We start from the raw sequence: 19,122 nt of genomic DNA, 5'->3' as shown, positions 1-19,122 counted from the left end.
CCTAGAGCTCAGAGTGGGGGAGGAACCTTGACACCAGCCAAGGCAAAGCAGCCGGGAAAAGAGTTAAAGCATTCATAGGGCCTCTAATGGTGGGGTGGGAGAAACCTTCATACGGGTGAGGTTTTCAAGATGTATCCATCTGAGCTTCAAGGCTGAGTGGGTAAACCGGAGAAAACTTGCCAAAGAAAGATTAGACAATAAAAACAAGAAGCAATTAAGTCCTTCTTTTACCTTTTCTTCAGTTATTGCATTGCAGCTGTGTGCCTTCAGAAGCAGTTCCCTCTTCTCCTCCTGTCTCGAACACGATGAAAAAGAGTTACTCCTGGAAGGCTGCAGTTTCTTATGAACTGGCTCCACTGGCTCAAGCTCTACATCACTCCAAGCCTAAACACCAGGTGAGAATTATTTCAAACAATTATATTCTCTCCAGCTTTCTATATTTTCTTTTTCATCTGCTGGTAAGCAGGTTGCTTTTGCACGTAGACAAAATGAGTGTATTCTAAAATGGGTCTCATACCCAGCCCAGATGAATCTCCCATTAGACAAGAATTATTCCACATACTTTTGATTTTCAATCTTTCTGCTCCCCTGAGATTTGTTTCTTTGGAAGCACAGAGCTTGTAACACACACAGTGCATCCATTTTTACCCAGATTTTTTACTCACCTTTGATCTCTGTAGTATAGTAATGCTTGTGGCACCTAAGTATTAGATATCTAGTAGCAGAGAGAGAGTACAGTCTGGAATGTGAGCAGATACTTCACTTATTTTTCCTGTGCCTCACTAGGAATGGAGCTCAGACCTGATTTGCTACAATCTAACTGTTCCATTTCTGGACCTATCTTGTGCAAAGATTGTGAATCATGACAAATTATATGTTGATTTTGTGATTCGGACAAAAGGTGGAGACCAAACCGTTTTCCACATGCACTTGTTAGGATTTGAAATGAGGTCCAGGAAGGTGTGAAACTAATGCATGAACCTCACTGGATAACTTCGTTCCCTCAGCTACGAACAGTCTTTTCATTTTTCCTTCCTTGTATAATTAAAACTACAGAGGCAATTTTATTTACGTTAGAAACATGCACACACTCAGACAAGAGAATGTGTTCCGTGGAAACAGCTACATTTTCTACTTGGTGCTGCCAACTTGTGCATTAGCAAGTGTGTTCCAAAACTGCCCCACGAACTGCTACCATGCAACACGCAAAAGCCACTGAGTTAAGCTTTTATTTCAAAGGGCATCTACACAGCTGCACTAAACGGGCATTTAAAAACCATGTTTCCTGTCAGTCACGGAAAGAATTGCCTCTGGCAGTGTCCGATCAACCCAGCACTGCATGACAACAGCAGCAGTTTTGCTTGAGACCTGTAAGCAAAGGTTAGGCCAAGGGCTGACACCGTTAAACAACATTATCCCATGCCTAGAAAGGAGAATACTTTAAAAACAAAACAAACAAAAAAATGACTCCACTGAGTTTACAGAAAATTAATGATGACTAACCGAACAAAAGAAATGGCTCAGGTGCTATAGCATGACTACAGTGAACCTCATTTAGCATCCACTGATCTCCTCATCCATAAAAAACTTGTTGAGATGGAAATAAAGGAGAAAATGAGAGTCAAGGAAAATGGAAAGGTGAAAGAAACAGGAGGATGCATAGGAGAGGAGAAGAGAAATGAGTTAGAAATCTTCCTTTTTTTTTAAACTCTTATTTTATCATCTCAAGAAACAACACATTTCCAGTGCCACCATTGCATAAGCGCTATGTACAACTAGTGACGTAGGTCTTGATCTAGCAAAACACTTAAGCAAGTGCTTAACTCTAAGCATGTAAGTAGTCCCAGTGACTTTGCTGGATATGTATTTTACAGCAGAAAATATACCTGATTTTCCTATCCGAATGCTTCATATATTTTATACAATAGCCTAGGTTTCTGAGAATAATCGTAATGCTTCCACAAAATTTGCTTCAGTGCAATTACATTACCTCAACCTCATGAGCAATACCTTAACGTATCATCCCTATTGTCAGAAACTTAATGGCCGGTGAGTGTAAATTAGCTCAAAGGGCAAAAGTTTCCAAATTGTATTTACATTATTACAGAATTACTTATCCTTTTTTTTAAAACAGCTTCAGTTGCCATAGCATCCGTAGCACTGCACCATAAATACAAAAACAGAAAACGAGTGATTCACAGAGATTGTTCAATAAACAATCGCTGCAGTGTTTCTGCCTGCAGTGTGAAGGTCCTTCATCCTAACATAGTGACAATCAGTTAAATGCCTGGTTGAACAGGGAACCCTTAAAATTTGGCCTGAAGGCTGAAAAACTCTGGGTCACATAGACTTATAGACTTGAAGATCAGGGCCATATGAGCAAGTTCCCAGGGGATGGTGTTCTGCAGACAATACTACTCCTGGAAAGTTCCGTTCCATTCAGCAATTGTAAAAGCACTGGAAGTAACTGTAATTGTTGCAGTGAGGCATTCAGGGAGAGGCATTCTCTCAGGTAGCCCTGATCCAGACCAGTTAATGCTTTTACATGATAAAAATTTTGTATGCCCGCTAAAACTTTTCATTTAGCACTGAAACAGGAAGATTTTTTGACCACACACAAGAATCTCAAAGGGTACATATATTCTCAGTTCAGTGTATGTGGATTTAGGTGTGTAGTTTCCTGTGGCTATGTCTGCGCTAGCGTTTTTCAGACAACTGGTGCAATTCCACTGGAATCAGCTACATATGACAGATTGGTAATGTAAGGAGGGGACGGGTTTTTACTACTTTTTTGTCCTGATTTTTCAGAAGACTGAAACGTTCCCAGCGCACTCTCCTAACAGTTTGGCTCAGGGCAGATCTAAATGACAGAATGATAAAATGACTGTGCCCTGTTTACAAAAGCAGGCACTCCACAACCTGCTACCTGTAATGGTGGGAGGTTCCGCCCAAAATACTAGTGTAGGCAAAGGTTGTGTGTCAAGGACAAACCAGTGTAGAATACTCTCAAATACAACTCTTAGCCTGCAAAATAACAAGAGGAGAAACAACTGCAAGTTGGTGATGCTATGTAATTTAATTTTTAAAATATAGTAACTTAGCATCTGTTATTCATTTTAATTAAAAAGAAATTTTGCAGTCAATACATTATATAAAAGCTAGGGGAAAAGGTTACCACTTATGTATTACTGAATGTATAGTTCTACAATGAAGTAGCGCTGGCCAACAAACAATTAGTTGTGTTCTATTATATCTGTCACCATGATATTTGAATGCCCTCCAAGAGTGCATTAAGTGATGAGACTAGTGTATGTCACTTGTGGGTCTTGCCATATTATTATTTATTTGTATTATGGTAGCATCTAGGAGCCCCAATCATGATCCAGGAAATCATTGTACTGGATGCTGTACAGAAAAAAAAAAAAAAAAGATAGTCCCTGACCCAAAGAGTTTACAATCTAAGTTGTACAATCTAATCTGAAAGTACCTCATAAGACAGAATTTTCCATTTCAGTTGGAGGTCCAATTAAAATAACTGCATGGTCTGTCTGGAAGAGCTGCAAAAGGAATGGGCTTCACACATACCTTAATCTAGTCCATAATTTGAAATATGACCGATAGGTTTATTTGATTGTGGTTTTAGATCTTTTCTTAAGGGAAGAGACAAATTATTTCACTATCTGTTCTGTGTTTAGTTTTTAAAAAAGATTGTGACAAATTAAAGGCCTGATCTTGCAATTGACAGTCCATGGGCAGAGTGTTTTGCAGTCCAGAACCCTACTGACTGGGGCTCTAAGCAGATCCAGCAGTCTGCCTGTGCTCTTTCAATTCAGAATCAAACCATGGTGTCCATCATGGATTTAAAGAGAATAAAGAATGTAAGATGCACTTAATGTCAAATATTTGGATCTACAAAGCATTAATATAGACCTAGCTTGAACGCAAAATGATGGCCAGTCAATTTAGTCTAGAACACCAATGAACAAATACTTTGACTACTCTGAGTGGTTTTCAGAACTGGTTGGAATGTGGGAAGAGAGGATCATATTTTGTAAAACAAAGGAGGATTTGGACTGTGTTAAAGTGCAGAGGAATGGTTTCTTCCAATGCTTGGTGCTAACCTCACTAGGTATAGTCACAACAACCAAATACAGCTTTTCTGTTAGTGCTTATGAAGTTACACAGTAGTTCAGTGTGTGCATGGGAAGGTGGGGGGGGGGGGGGGGGGGGAAATTCCCTTTGATAGGTGACCAGGAATCTATAACAAAAGGTTTTGTTCATCTCTGCACCCTTGATTAGGATTTCTTCAATATGCCAATGAGTACTGTCTTTTTGCTCATTTTTTGTTTATTTTACCATTTGTTTACAACACAGTTGTTTAAAAATCTTTCTGGTGCTGAGATCAGTTCACTGAGAAGCAGGATCTCACATTCCTAAAGGTGGACTGGAGAATAAAGTAGAAAATAAGGTGCTATATTTTCAGTCTCTACTCAGATATTTACAACTTGAAACAGTTGCAAATCAATTGGTGAACTGGGAAACAAAGTGTTACTATGAATAATTATGAAAGTTCAGTATTTGTTTGCTTTTTGAGAAGTAACGCTACGTAGCAGAAGGAAGCCATTCAGGTGCCTTGATAAAACAGAATGGACAGTTTTTGATCAAGTTTTTGAATAATTTATGTTCTAACCTGTGTGAAAAAGAATCATCTTCAAGCCAGATTTGTCATGCTCCCTGGTTTTATTGATGTTCATCAACCCACTCCTAGATCTTACTGTTTTTTCAAAATCTATCTTATCTGAAGAATTTAAAGCATCTCTTTTGATATTTGGCTATTTGGTCATGTTATTTTGACTCTGATATTAGTACCCTGAAATAAGTAGCTTGCAAGTGACACATGTCACATCCTTGAGTCCTTATCCTTGCCTAGACTGTTGTCTTCCAGCCCAAAGGACAGTCAAGGGGTAAAAGCCTAACTTACTCTTAGTTCAACCTGTCACAGTGATTATTATCTTTGTGAATGTTCTAGATGATACTCTGAGCTGAGTGAACTTTCTTATGCTGGTTCAGCACAGTGTGAAAGAGCTGAATACAGTAGGTCCCTGGAGAGGGCTAGCACTGGCTGAGTGCATCCCCTATGAAGACCACTGATATGCTAAGTAATGCCCTAATAGGCACAGTGTCAATGCATAAGAGGCTGACTTTTCAGGAGTTGGGGGGAATGCTAAGAGGTCAGTCTGGGGGACGTAAGATTCCCCAAAGGGAACTTTTTATTTTTAGTACTATTCTGTCTGGTCCTACGGATATGAAGCCTACAAGGCTTGGGTTCTACTGAATTCTACCTGACAGATAAAGAGTGAAAAGACTGAGCGTGCCATTTTCATAACTTAACAAAAAAAATTATATATTTTTGTAAAATTAATGTGAATTTAATGTGCATGATTTTTCAGAGGTATACCCCAGGCAGAGCACCAGCTGCTATGACACCCAAGATTCCACTTCTACAGAACCACCACATTGGAATGCACGGTAAAAGTCAGATCAATAAACCAAACGATAATATTCCTGAACCACAGACAGTTAATCTCCTATACAGAAACAACTTTATTCTTCCAAGACTTTCAGAAACAGATGCAAAAGTATGACTTTGGATCCATTTTTAGAGAATTAACTGGGGACCTGATTTGTTTCAGACAGGCAAGTTTTATACCCAATTTCCTCCTAAAGACTTACTGCTTCTCCAGTGGAAACTGATGAAACACAGCTACTCTTGTTCCTGGAGGCAAAGGAGCGACGACTGGAGACAGAGGACCTGAATGATGATTCATTTATAGAACCTGATGAGAAATCACTCTTTGATATCCGTATGAAAAATCGCAAGCAGGGTACAGCTCTGCGAATGGTTTTCCTGAAGGGGAACAGGAAAGTAAAAGTTACAAGCTGCATAACACCACAAATACTAGCAGCACTGTTTGGAAAATGGTCTGACAGCAGTTCTCTCTCTTTTGGTAATCTCAGTATAGCTTTTTTATTTTCTTTGTAAAGGTTAAAGATTACTTGGAAGTAGCTTGTTAGGGCTAATGTGAACCGTTAACAAGACAAAAGGAAAGACATCACGTGGATTCAGCGGCTTTAAACCAAAAGGTCCATTGCAAGGATGCGTGGATGAGTAGTGAGAATCGAAAATACAATGAATTTTTAGTAATATATTCAACTTAAAAAACAATTAGTTGTTAATTTGATTGCAAATAAAGGATTAATACTGCAAACATACAAAGCTATTTAACCATAATGGGTCAGATTCTCTCCTGTGATGAGATCTGTTCTGCGCACGGGAGAATGGGAGCAGCATTGGGGAGCTGATGATTATTTATTTGTATCATGGTAGTGTCTAGGAGCCTCAGTCACAGACCACGACCTTAATATGTTAGGCAACATACAAATACAGAACAAAAAGATGCTTACAATCTGCATAATGTTTAGTAGCAATCTAAGAGCCTGTCTACACAGCATGGCACACTAGACAGAGTCAGATTATGGATTTGTGGGGCCCTGGGCCAGAGCAAGTGGGCCCCGCCCCCATTCCCTAGGGCTCCTGCAGGGGAAATTGAGCTGGGGTGCAGGGGCTTCCCCCCCCGCCCAGCACTCCTGTTGGGGAGTGGAGCCGGCAGGACTGCCGGGTGGGTGGGCGGAGTGGGGCAAGCCCCTGTGCCCCAGCCCCTGGCAGGAGCCTCGGGTGGATGGGCAGGCGGAGGAGGTCAGGGCATAGAGATGCCCATTTTTCTGGGCCCCCCCCCCAGTTGGCTGGGGTGCCTGGGCATGGGCCCAGTGGCTAATCCGCCACTGACACGAGAGGAAGTGCACCAACGTGTTGTGCACGAACAAGCCTGTACAGATCTGCTGGCACGAACTAAAAGTTCCCCAGCATGCTAGCGTAGCATGGGGCTAGTTAGGGTACATGGACTTTGCAATAAAAAGCCTGTAGCCCCAAGTGTCAGAGACCATGTCCATTTACCTGGGTTTGCAGGACTAAAAATTGCAGTGTGATGTTTGGGTTCAGACTGGTGCGTGGGGTCTGAAACCCACTGTCCTCAGGAGGTTTCAGAGCCCAGGATGTAGCCTGAACCTGAACATCTACACTGCAAGTTTGTAGCCCATCAGCACGAGCCCGAGTTAGCTGACCCAGGCCCACTGCAGCCCTGCTGCACGTCTTTATTGCAATGTAGCCATATCCTTAGCGTGCAACACACGGGCATGCTTCAGAATTCACACCCCTCTCATGCACATTGCTGCAGCATGTAGACAGGCCTTAAGTAACAGTTATGGCTCCCTGAGTTTTTGGGCTGATCTTGTGCTGGCCTAGCCCCAGCATGAATTAGAGAAGCCTAGGGGGCTCGACTAATCCATGCCAATTGGCTACACTCCACAAGGGACCATATGCCAGTTGAAAACTGGCAGATGAGAATAGGCAGATCCTTTGGTCCTTCGCCCAACAACCCCCACTCCCCGTGATGGGGTGGTCAGTTGGCACAGGAGCCAGGCATGTTGACTTGAAGCGAACTGACCGTTCTTCCTTGCGGAGGGAATTCTCAGCTGGTTAGCGATGACTAGATTCCAGCTCCTCGAGGCTGCCTGTGCTGTGCAAAGCAGATGGTTCAAGGGCAGAGAATGTGGCCCAATGCCTTTGTACTTGGCATAATAAAATCTAAAACCTCATATCACTCCAGATTAATTCTAGCACAATCAACAAAATACCAGCAAATATTGCTACAGACAGAAATGCACAAAGACCAGGAATAAGATAGGACAAGCCACACATACAATGGACAACCACTACTGCTCTGTGCACTTGTGAATCACATATCAGTGAAGGAAGCTAAGACATATATTAAGCTCCAGAAGCACATGTTAGAGCTGCATGAATATTGCATCAACAACAAAAAATCGCTTGAACATTAATTCAACTTTTTAAACAAATTTGTTTGACTATGTTTGATCCCTTGTTCCCATTGCCCATTTCCTGTAAGTTTAACAGTGAACAACTTTGCATGCAGGAATGTGTGAGGAAATAGTGAATTTTCAGCAAATACTCCAATATTCAAGAAGATACTACATTTGTAAACGTGCACATAGGCCTCAGACATCTGATTCTGAAAGATACTCTCACATGAATATGCAACAAAAATGTACCATGTGATCTGGGAATCCAAGACAGACGGCAGTACATTCAGTAGTCTGAGGACCCCCCAGAGCTTTGTCTGCACCATCTCTGACCTGGCTGGGACAATGGAATGGATGCCTTAATGTCTACAGGAGATTTGGGCCTGAATGAGTGCTAGCTGGCTGAGTCTTAGATTCCGTTCTTGCAACGAGACCTGCCTATGCAATTGCAGAGCCCCTCACTGACTTCGGTAGTGCTGAGTGAATGCAGGGACCTGCCCCTGTAGAGCTCATTGCAAGGTCGAGGTCTTAATCCAGGTAAGACAGAAGTAATGCTGATTGGGTGGAGGAAATAACTGGAAGAATTAGCAACGGTTTCAATGGTAGCTGAGGGAATGCAACCAGTGACTGAGACACAAGTTCATGGTTGAGGTGTTTTCTTGGACCCCAGGTGGCTGCTGAATTGTCTGATAGGAACTGCGGCCAAGAGTACTGTTTTCTGCCTGCAACTAGGAAGAGAAGTGCAACCACTTCTTTGCTACCATAATTCATGCCATTGTCACACTGGGACTAGATGTTGTAATGCACTCTCCCATCACTATTCAGTAACTAAAGCTGGTGGCAACCTGCTTATTAAACACTGAGCTACATGAACTGCACTAGCTGCCTGTGAATTTCCAGGAAGAATTTAAGGTCTGTTGTAACCTTCAAAAGACCTGAATGGCTTAGGACCAAGTTACCTGGGAGACCACCTGTGCCATTCTTCTCTCTTCTACTGCAATCAGGACAAACTGCAAAACCAAGCTTTTTCCTGAGGCATGTGAGGAACAGGTGGATTGAGGAACAGGATTTATGATTATGTTGGTCTTCTGGAGGTGATTAGAATGGGACATTGAAGCTAACATGGATTTTGAAGTGCGCTTTCATAATTTACATTTTAAAATTTAAAATGGATGCAGCTTGTGATGGGTACTTATGGGATGATGATTTTACTGTAAATTGAAATAAAAGAAAGTAATCAAATTTCATATATTGAGTACTCGCAAAGAACTACCTGAGAATAAGCTATAGACAAAACTTCTTCATGGAAGTTATTTGGTGAATAATTTTGAACAAATCCATTTGAGAAAATTGTGATCTGCTTGACAAAGATTCACAAACACAGAAAAGAAAATTTTTGTCATTTGTTTTGAATGAATGAATCATTTAAAAAAATCCCTCCAAATCACAGTGAAAGTAACAGCAATACTTCTAAAATGAAATGAATGCTGAACTCTTTTTTATTAAGTAATATTTGTTTAGCTTTGTTTACAGTTTTTTTTCCATATTTAGTGGGTTTCAAAAAAATAATTGTTATTTCCAGTGATCTCTATCATGGAGAGATGGTTTATTCCAGGCCATCAGAATGAACATTCAAACTTCAAGTCTAGTTCTTTCAAGTCATACTATAGATTATTGTACTGGCATGGAGATGAGATGTATTAGGAAATGTAGCTGTTCATATCTCGAGTGAAGCTGGTTCAAAAATGAAAAACATTTTGCAAAAAAAAATTTTAAGTTTTGGTCATTGATACTTCAAACAAAAAATGGACAACAATTTTAAAATTTGAAAAATTTTGACCAGTTGTAATATTGAGATCCTGATTTAACAGCAAGATAATTCTGGATACAAAACCATCATTTCAAATTGATTGCACTCCTGGTAATCCAATAATGAGTAAGCCAGTGTTCAGATATTGCCTTTTCAGCAGGTATCTGCAGTTTAAAAGTTCTAGGAATAAACACCTGATCAGTCCAACTAATGAACTTCCACAGGATTTACTGGACCTCAGCAAGGCTAAAAAGAACCTAATGCCACGATTATTAAAGAAATTCCTGACGTTGGTATGACTGTAGTTGAAGTCAGCACTATTTTCTCTGTTCTATGCAGTCATTTTTTTGGCTTACAGTAAAAATATATCATACACAGGTGTATTTCATTTCTTTGATTTCTTTTTTAAATTCACCCCATTCCCACCAGCAATTCTCAGCACCAAGGAAACATCCTGCACTGTGAGCATCACACCATCATTTTGAAGTGTGTGTGAACTCTTTAGTTCACTATTCCTGAACTCTCTGACTCATGTGTACCATCCAAACCTATCACAGTCAAAAGGGAAAAGTTAGTTTCACTCTAGTCAGAAGATCAAAGACAAAATTGTTTTGTTTTGTTCATAGTGAAAAACTGAACAAAATGTCTCATCTCTGTGATATTTAGAGTTGGATGGATGATTTGATTAATCCAACCCATTTCACCAATTGTGAATTATCCATAAACAGACTTTGATCTTGGAATATTTGCTCATTAGTCAGACTTATTGGGGAATGATATATGCAAATATATTTCCACCAATGAACTGCTTGCAAACTATTCATTGTGTCTACTTATTCACTATTTGTAACTTTCTATTTGGTCTGCATGATTTATTCTCCTAAGTGACATAATATTACTTCTACTGTCTGACTAGATGATTCTCAGACCCATAAAGTGCTTTCACAATGATTTCATGAATACTTTTGGTGTCAGCAGTCATGGAAATACAGATGGGAAAGAAGGGATGGGATTTGTAAAAGTGCTCAGTGGTGACCTAACTTTGCTCCTATTTAAATAAATGGGACATTTCCATTATCTTCAAAAAGAATAAAATTAAGCCAATGCTGAGCACTTTTGAAAAGACCCTGCCCCATAATATTTTTGGTTCAGGAATTTGACTCAATGTATAAAGACTCTCAGAAGCAGTTCCTACAGTATAGTGCTTATTTTGGGAACAGTCATTTACCTCTTTCCAAACATAAAATATAAATATGGAATCAAGGAAAAAAAAAAACTTTGGGTCAGAAATTCCAGCTTCATACTATACTTCCCTCTATTTCCGCAAACCACTGGAGGCTGGTGACTTCTGAAAGAAGATAAGGAAGTCTGACATATCCCCTATAAGCAGCCTGGGTAGATGCCACTCCAAAAAGATGTTGGCAATTTTTGATTCTCCACTAGCTCTTTATTTTTAGTAGTTATGTTTCCTGCAGCAGATAGATCCCCTCTCTGTGTATGTGTCTCTTCCACAGGCTTTCAATAGTTTGGTCCCCATAGTCAGAGAAATGAGCACAGAAGGGCTAGTCACCTCTCATGAACACCAGTTAAGATGTAAACTGGTACAAAAACATTTTTACTGTACGTTTCAGACATTTGACAGTCTTCTGAAATTAAGCAGGAACTCAACATTTTGGGGGTGCAAACATTTTCAGAAAAATATTGTCTCATTTTTCTATCAATCTTTTAATTACATATCAGATACTCAAAGTAATTAACTATCTGGGTTTTCCCAGCCTGCAACTGTGGGAAAAATCAGAGCTCCAAATGAGACAATGTTGCAATTTCCCCCTTACAACAATAACATCTTACAGACAATTTACACTGCCATCTAGTGATACAATTCTTTATATATTTACCGTCACCTCACATATTTACTTTGTTCAAAGGCTTACTATTATATATACGGCTGCTTTGCAAGAGATACTCCTTGAAAGAATTGTTGGTGAGTCATGTGAAATATTGCAAAACAATTATGGTTAGAAGAAATTCTCCTTCTAAAAAGTCACATATTTTCTGTTGAAAATGGGTATTTGGACAGAAAGTTGTGTGAAAAAGAAGTATTTTCACAGGATTCTTGGAAATCAAACATTTTAGAATTTGTACAGGTGGAAACCACCCCTGGACTCTTTCCTACCAAGTTAGAAAACAAAACAGAAAAGAATAGTGAGGAGAAAAATATACAATGGAATCTTCTGCTTTCTACATCCCAATTTGGTAAAAAAAAAAAAAAAAAATTATTGCAATCCTATTCCAATTTAGGGTTTGTTTTCAGTTTTCATGGCCCTCTTCTTTTAGCCATGGAGATGAATCTTGTGTTGATGGGTATAACACAGGCTCAATATCTTTGAAAGTGCTGAATTTGAGCTAGTGCTTGATCTTGATTATATCTGTTTGTAGTAGGCAAAACCTAAGTGACCATCATCCAGCGAGCTTTCCCACTGTTAGCTGGAACAATTATACAATATCCAACATAATCATTGATGAAAACCAGACACAATGGGTGTCCTAGGACCCGCGCCATCCTTAAGGCCAGTGGTCTATCTGGAATGAAATTTCACAGCAACTCTCAACAAACCGTTTGGTTTAAAGGAAGTCCAAGGCTTAAGCTGCTGCTGGGAAATGCAGTGTAAGTATGTACTAGTTTGGCACCATTCAGCTGGACACCTCACTCACCCACCCTGTGATTTAGTGCTTTCTAATATCTTTTGAGACTATACCACTGAAAGGCCCCAGCCCTTTGATATATTTTGTCTTGTATAAGATGAGGCTGTGCTTTTGTGGAACAGACTCCTTTCAGACTGCAAAAGGATTTTCAGTATTTTAAAAATCACCTATTATGAATCTTTCTAGATTCTGACTGGTTGGAACAGCAGTGTTTCTACCATTTATAAATCAAAGACCAGATTTAATGACCTTTACGAAAAGCAAGATGTATGCTTCCCCAGGCTTTTCCTATGGTAGCAGGGGAGGAACAAGTTGGATCTTGTGGGAACTTTTGGAGGCCATGAAGGAATCACCAATGGAGATTGCAACAGGGCCTGTGCTGAGAAGCAAAGAATTTCTGGTTCTTTGGAGATCTGCCTCAGATTTTTTCACATTATCCTCCACCCACTCCTAAGTACTTCCCTAACCCACCTGCTCCTCTCCCCCATTTGTCTCCATCAGTCTCACCCTAATTTTATGGGTTTCCCCATCCATGTGACTGGGTAAAATCCTTCCCTTCACCCTCCCCCTCCTCTATCACCTACATAATGTTCTCGGCTCTATGGGAATGGAAGGTTACTATACTCCCTCAACCCCTTTTTCACTGAGGTCAGAGGTGGTGGGTAAAACAGAATTCAGATGCCTCAGCACAGAAACCCATAAACCAGTTGTGAAGGAACCAGCAAGGAAATAAACAGGAGAAAAAGAAATAAATCAGGAAACAATGCACAACAAGCACACAGCAGATTTACTGCACTTGGGTATACTGGGATTTCAAAAAGCAAGATGGCACAGCACAAATAGTCCATCCCCATTCAGAAAATTCTCCACATAAGATTTATTTTAAAAGATACAACAACAAAATAATACCCGCATTTGCCAAGCAAATTCAGTGTGAAGTACTAACCCTGTGACTGAAAAGTTCTCACTTGTCATGTGCACAACCTGAGCCTCTAATCAGTGTTTCCTCCAACCTGCGCAGCTGCACAACATGCCACCAAGTGCCACGCACTTGATTATTACAGTCGCGTGGGGCCGGGCAGGGCCCCAGGGTGGCCCGCCAAAGAGGGCGCTGTGTGTAGGTTTTGCTTGAGTCCCATCTGACCTGCTGAGAGCCAGCTGGCCTCACGGAGGACCAGCCGAGCCAGGTGACTTCTCCGGTGCAGGGGTGCCCCTCCTCTTGTTCCCGCCCCCCTCCCTCCCCTGGCCACGCTGCTCCGGACTCGGAGCTTTCCTCCTGTGTGCTGGGGGAGGGGGGAGAGGGGAAGGCTGACGCTGGGGTGTCCCATAGAGCCGAGAACATTATGTAGGTGATAGAGGAGGTGACCATCCGTTCCCCCTCCCCCCGCCCATGTATCCAGTCTCCACTGAGCTGGGGTGACATGACAGGGGGAATCAATGCCAGCTGCTACATCTGTGGGTGCAAGAAGGAGATGAAGGGGTTATAGGTGAAGGGGGCACAGTGCAGGGGTTCGGGGTACAGCAGGGGAGTGTAGGGGTTGAAGTGAAGGGGCACAGTGCAGGGGGTAAGGAGTGCAGGAGGGGGGGCAGGGACATCTGCACATAACCTTGATATTGGTATACATAACAAAATTCATGCCACACATGGATGGAAAAGATAAAAGGGAACATTGTGCAATTGCAATAACTTCTTTATCTTGTGGCCCACATTTTACAGCTATTGGGCCATATACACCACTGACAAAAGGGGGGCACAGATCTATTGATTTCAATGGCGCTGTGGCCACTTACTCCTGCAGTAAAGTGCCCTCAATAGAAGGCATTATTATTAATGTATACATTTGCATGTGTACTGACAGACAATTGCAATGTGTTCACTGTACCTGTATCTTGGGTGAATTATTGCATAGATGATAGGATTGTAAATTGCAGAAGCTTTGGCGATAACAGCTGGCACAGATTTAGAATATGGAGTTAGAGTGTTGCCATGGCTAAAATTAAACAAAAACAAAACACAAAGGTATTTTAATGGATGTGTGTTAACTAAATTACCAAAACATACTACTCTTCCTTGATTGATTATGTCCTCTGACAACAAATAGCTTTGAAAAGTTAATATGTTTCAGTGCATTCCTTGCTGAGACTAAGACCACCATGATTTGGTGCCATACTGGTTACATTTACTTGGAGAAGCTGAATGGCCATCAACCAATGACTTCTCTGTTTCTAAGAATGACAAGCAGCCGGAACAAATACAATCGCTTCTTTCTCTGTTGCTCTGCTAGTCAGAAGCAGGAGGAGAGATTATTAATGTGGAGAACAAGGTAGATATGGAATGGTAACAACAAAAGCAGATTCAGAATGAAAATCTCATATTGCCACCCCATTGTATCAGTTTCATTCTGCACACCAAAAGGCATCAAGGAGACTGAAATTCCAGTGTCCAAAAAGAAAGGGAGGAGAGTGAAAAAGGGGAAGTGGGCTGAGATCAGCTTTAGCTGTTTTTGCCTCAAACTCTCTCAGCTGCTAGGAGGAGTCTAATATCCATTGATCTAATATCAGTGAAGTTGAATGTGCACCAACAGGAGAACAGGTCCCCCTACAGGGGAGAGCTGGGAAGGGGAGGAGGACATGATCTCTGAATTTAAAAAGTTGGGAAAAAAAGCCTCTTGACTCTCACTCTACTAGTCACTGTCTTGAGGAAGGGGATTCTTGAGAGATCAGATATGAGGAGAGTAATCATCTGCTGAGATGCCTAGGATTACTCTGCATAAAATCAGAATACACACATAAAATAGCAACATGAAGGAAGTGAAAACAAAAATCTGTGCTCAAAAAAAAAAAAAAAAAGAAAAAGAAAAGCACACAAAGTTTCATGTAAGAAATGAAATAGACACTAGTTAATCTTGTTCTCTTTTATCCAAAGGCCTATCCTGAGGAATGATACATCACCTCTAATCTGGTGTCTATTTTAACTCCTTTTAAAAGGAAGATACACTCCTTATGGGTGACAACACTGAGTACATCTCATTTACAATCCAAGGAGGAGTCAAATTTCTGTGAAATATCCCAGGGCAGCTTCAGGCCTTGCTCCTCATTACTAACTTATCTTGACTAAGGGTCACCAGATTTCTACTTACCCCGCCCATGCAATCATCGTGACACAAGCATATGGAGACCAAGAAAAGACAAACACAATGATGACCACAAAGGCAATTTTTGCCAGCTTCCATTCATTCTTCATGGAATGCGAGAGGTAGGATTTATGACCATAGGACCCTAGCTTCTGAACATCCCTGTGAGAAGAACAACAAAGGAAGTCACCCAGTGTAAGAAAATGTTTGGTGCAAGATGCACAATGCATTATTAGCAATAAATAAAATAGAACACACACTTTATCTTTCCCTGCCCAAATATACTCAATTATTTAATATCTTAAGGATAAAGATCCTACTCTGCTACACCCTGCAAAGGGGAGTAAGCATGCAAAATGGCCTCAATACAGCCAAGAGGAGTAAGCAGGAAGAGAGACACTGCTTCTGCAACATGCTCACTCTTCATCCTCAAGAACAGCCCAGATGGGGCTCTGCCATTCTGAGGGATGGGGCTCACACAGCTGGGGAATGGCACGGTCCTTTTGGAACCAGACAGATCTCTAGTAGTGAATGAGTAGGAAATCCCACTCCTTGCCCTCTGCGACAGTGCCAGAGGCACAAGAGGGTTGCTCAATGGTAATTCAATTCCGTGAGGAGTCATTCTGCCAGGGTTGGGTGGGAGGCCAGAAAGCAAAGCTGTCATCAAGGCTGATCTCATCTCTGTATTATGAGATGTATTATGCATGAATTCACTCTTCCCAAGGGCAGCACTCCTTGCCGCCTCCATACTTCCCCTTACTCCTCCTCGTCTCTTGAGGAGATGATGTCATATGAACTCAACAGATTCCTACTCACTGAGCCAAGTATATTGGTATTGTGGGCTGGCTACTTTGCAAAGCAAGAGCGCTGGTGAACCTGGCACGTAACGTTTAAGGAGACTATTTTACACTCCAGCACGTTTATCCATCAGACAATGGTATTTGAGCCAATGAGAGATGACATTCTTTTTGCTTGGAGATAATTTTTGGAGATTGTGGTTTAGCTGCAGATATTCTGAAAGAATCATTAGTACAAGCCTGAAGAAAGTCTCACAGCTATTGTGCAGGGACTCTTCAGATACCATCCTCACTTTTTTATGCCAGCAAAATCAGCTAATATCCTGCAATTTACAATAAACTGGTCTGACAGGATTTAGCATAAAAACAAACAAATTTTAGTGAAGATATACTTTAAAAGGAAGGCCACTATGGAAATCAGCAGCGTGATGAGCTGCTTCCATAAAATGATAATATGCAAATAGATGCACTACGGAAGAAGCCTACAGAAGACACTGTGTTAGCAAGTAGAATACATATTCAATTCTTGCGGCAGCCATCCTGAATGCTCACATGTAGCGATATTGCTTTAAGGACCAAGTCACCATTCCTTGTTATCAAATTTGCAATTGCAGAGAGCATTTGCAAGCCCCCATTCAGAAAAGCACATAATCAAGTGCTTAACTGTAAGCAGCTATGTGAGTCCATCCCTGTTCAGCAAAGCTTCTTAACCATGTGCTCAAGCCTCACTGTAGTCAATAGGGGTTAAACATGTGTTTAAAATTTAGGCATGTGATTAGTTACTTTGCTGAAACAGAGCAACAGGGCTTGATCCCATTCAGATCAGGGGAAAGATTCTGATTGTCTTCAACTGGATTTGTATTGGGCCCTGAATGAGTAACATGCACATATTGAGAGGAAAAACAAGAGAGAGAGTTCCCTTTTTGATCTCTGATCAGGCCAAATTTTTAGTTCAAATATTTACAAGAAAAGGCCGAGAGTCATGTGCAAAACAATTTGTACTTGCCCGTACATTTGCATGACATTTGGTCAAATACATGCACAGATAGGTATGTGTGTGCATTGGCCTGTCTCATCTCCCTGAGTTCAGCTGTAAAAACTGCCATCTCTGGAATGTCTACAATAAATGAAACTCTTGAGGCATAAGGACTTTAATATCTGTGGAGTGCGCCAAATTCAGGCGATGCCCATTTTGCTCTGTAATGGGTTTATACATTGTCATAATCTCCCAGGGGCTTAGATGATGAACCCAAACACTGAAGAAAATGAAAAATAGCTGAATATGAGAAAACAGCATTTCTGCTTCTATTTATCTAACCTGACTGTCTATTTGGAGCATGTAAGCAGGGAGTTCTCTGTATTGTAATTCTGTAGGACATCAAAGGAGAATACAGATTCAGTGTAACCAGCATCATTAATATATCTACCGCCCAGCTCGATTTTCAGCCAGGAGCTTTAAAGTATGCTTTACAGCAAGAAGACAAGAGATTTAACTACTCTTGCTACCCTGCTTACCTGCCAGTACTTCTTACGGCCAGAAACATGAATAAATAGCAATGGAATATTATAACCAGGGGAATGAAAAACACACAGCAACATAACATCATGGTGTAACTTCTGTTTGCTGGGGAATAGGTTACATAGTCCCATGTACAAGATATCATCAACCCTTCTGGCACATAGGAACCTAAGAAACATGAAAAGTAAATAAATATGTACATATATATATACACACACAGTTTGTACAATTACTGGTGAAGGTCTAAGAACTGGATAGTTAACAAGCAGATGGTAACATGTGACCCTCACTGGCCATCCTGTACTGCATAATCACTTAACTGCTGTATTGAACAAGCCAGTTCTAGAATACGGAGAGCACCGATACAAAGCTGGCATGCATCTTGTCTCCACACTAGTCTGAACTCATTAAAAAAATTGCATCATGCACAGACAATAAGAAAACTGCTAGAAATCTTTGAGGGGGTCAACAAGCATATGGGCACCAGGGATCCAGTGGATATACTGTCCTTAGATTTTCAGAAAGCCTTTGACAAGATCCCTCACCAAAGGCTCTTAAGCAAATTAAGCTGTCATGGGATAAGAGGGAAGGTCCTCTCATGGATTGGTGACTGGTTAAGAGATAGGAAACAAAGGGTTGGAATAAACGGTCAGTTTTCAGAATGGAGAGAAGTAAAGAGTGGGATCCCCTGGGAGACCAGTCCTATTCAACATATTCATAAATGATCTGGAAAAAGGGGTAAACAGTGAGATGGCAAAATTTGCAGATGATACAAAACTACTCAAGATAGTTAAGTCCCAGGCAGACTGAGAAGAGTTACAAAAGGATCTCCTAAAACTGGGTGACTGGGCAACAAAATGGCAGATGAAATTCAATGTTGATAAATACAAAGTAATGCACATTGGAAAACAATCCCCAACTAACACGTATAAAATGATGGGGTCTAAATTAGCTGTTGCCACTCAAGAAAGATCTTGGAGTTATTGTGGATAGTTCTCTGAAATCATCCACTCAATGTGCAGCGGCAGTCAAAAAATGAACAGAATGTTGGGAATCATTAAGAAAGGGATAGATAATACAGAAAATATCACACTGCCTCTACATAAATCCATCGTACACCCACATCTTGAATACTGTGTGAAGATGTGATCGCCCCATCTCAAAAAAAGATATATTGGAATTGGAAAAGGTTCAGAAAAGGGCAACAAAACCGAT

At 40.9% G+C, this 19,122-nt stretch overlaps 1 protein-coding gene across 4 annotated transcripts in view; it reads right to left on the bottom strand.

Moving 5' to 3' along the window:
• Positions 1-19,122, bottom strand: part of LOC140910237 (melanopsin) — a 73,216-nt gene that overhangs the window by 15,141 nt on the left and 38,953 nt on the right. For all 4 annotated transcript variants that reach the window (XR_012158464.2, XM_073340705.2, XM_073340707.2 and 1 more), the window contains 5 exons: positions 17,904-18,075; positions 15,598-15,753; positions 14,341-14,448; positions 5,734-5,908; positions 232-384 (listed from right to left, as the gene is read on the bottom strand). Coding sequence is in view for 3 of the 4 variants with exons in the window: in XM_073340705.2 (XP_073196806.2) it covers positions 232-384; positions 5,734-5,908; positions 14,341-14,448; positions 15,598-15,753; positions 17,904-18,075 (764 nt within the window). In the remaining variant the exon portion in view is untranslated. The remainder of the gene's footprint in view (positions 1-231; positions 385-5,733; positions 5,909-14,340; positions 14,449-15,597; positions 15,754-17,903; positions 18,076-19,122) is intronic.

The sequence above is a fragment of the Lepidochelys kempii genome, chromosome 4, assembly GCF_965140285.1.
Source record: "Lepidochelys kempii isolate rLepKem1 chromosome 4, rLepKem1.hap1, whole genome shotgun sequence".
In the NCBI taxonomy this organism is placed as follows: Eukaryota; Metazoa; Chordata; order Testudines; family Cheloniidae; genus Lepidochelys; species Lepidochelys kempii.
This window is presented reverse-complemented; position numbering and strand designations above follow the sequence as displayed.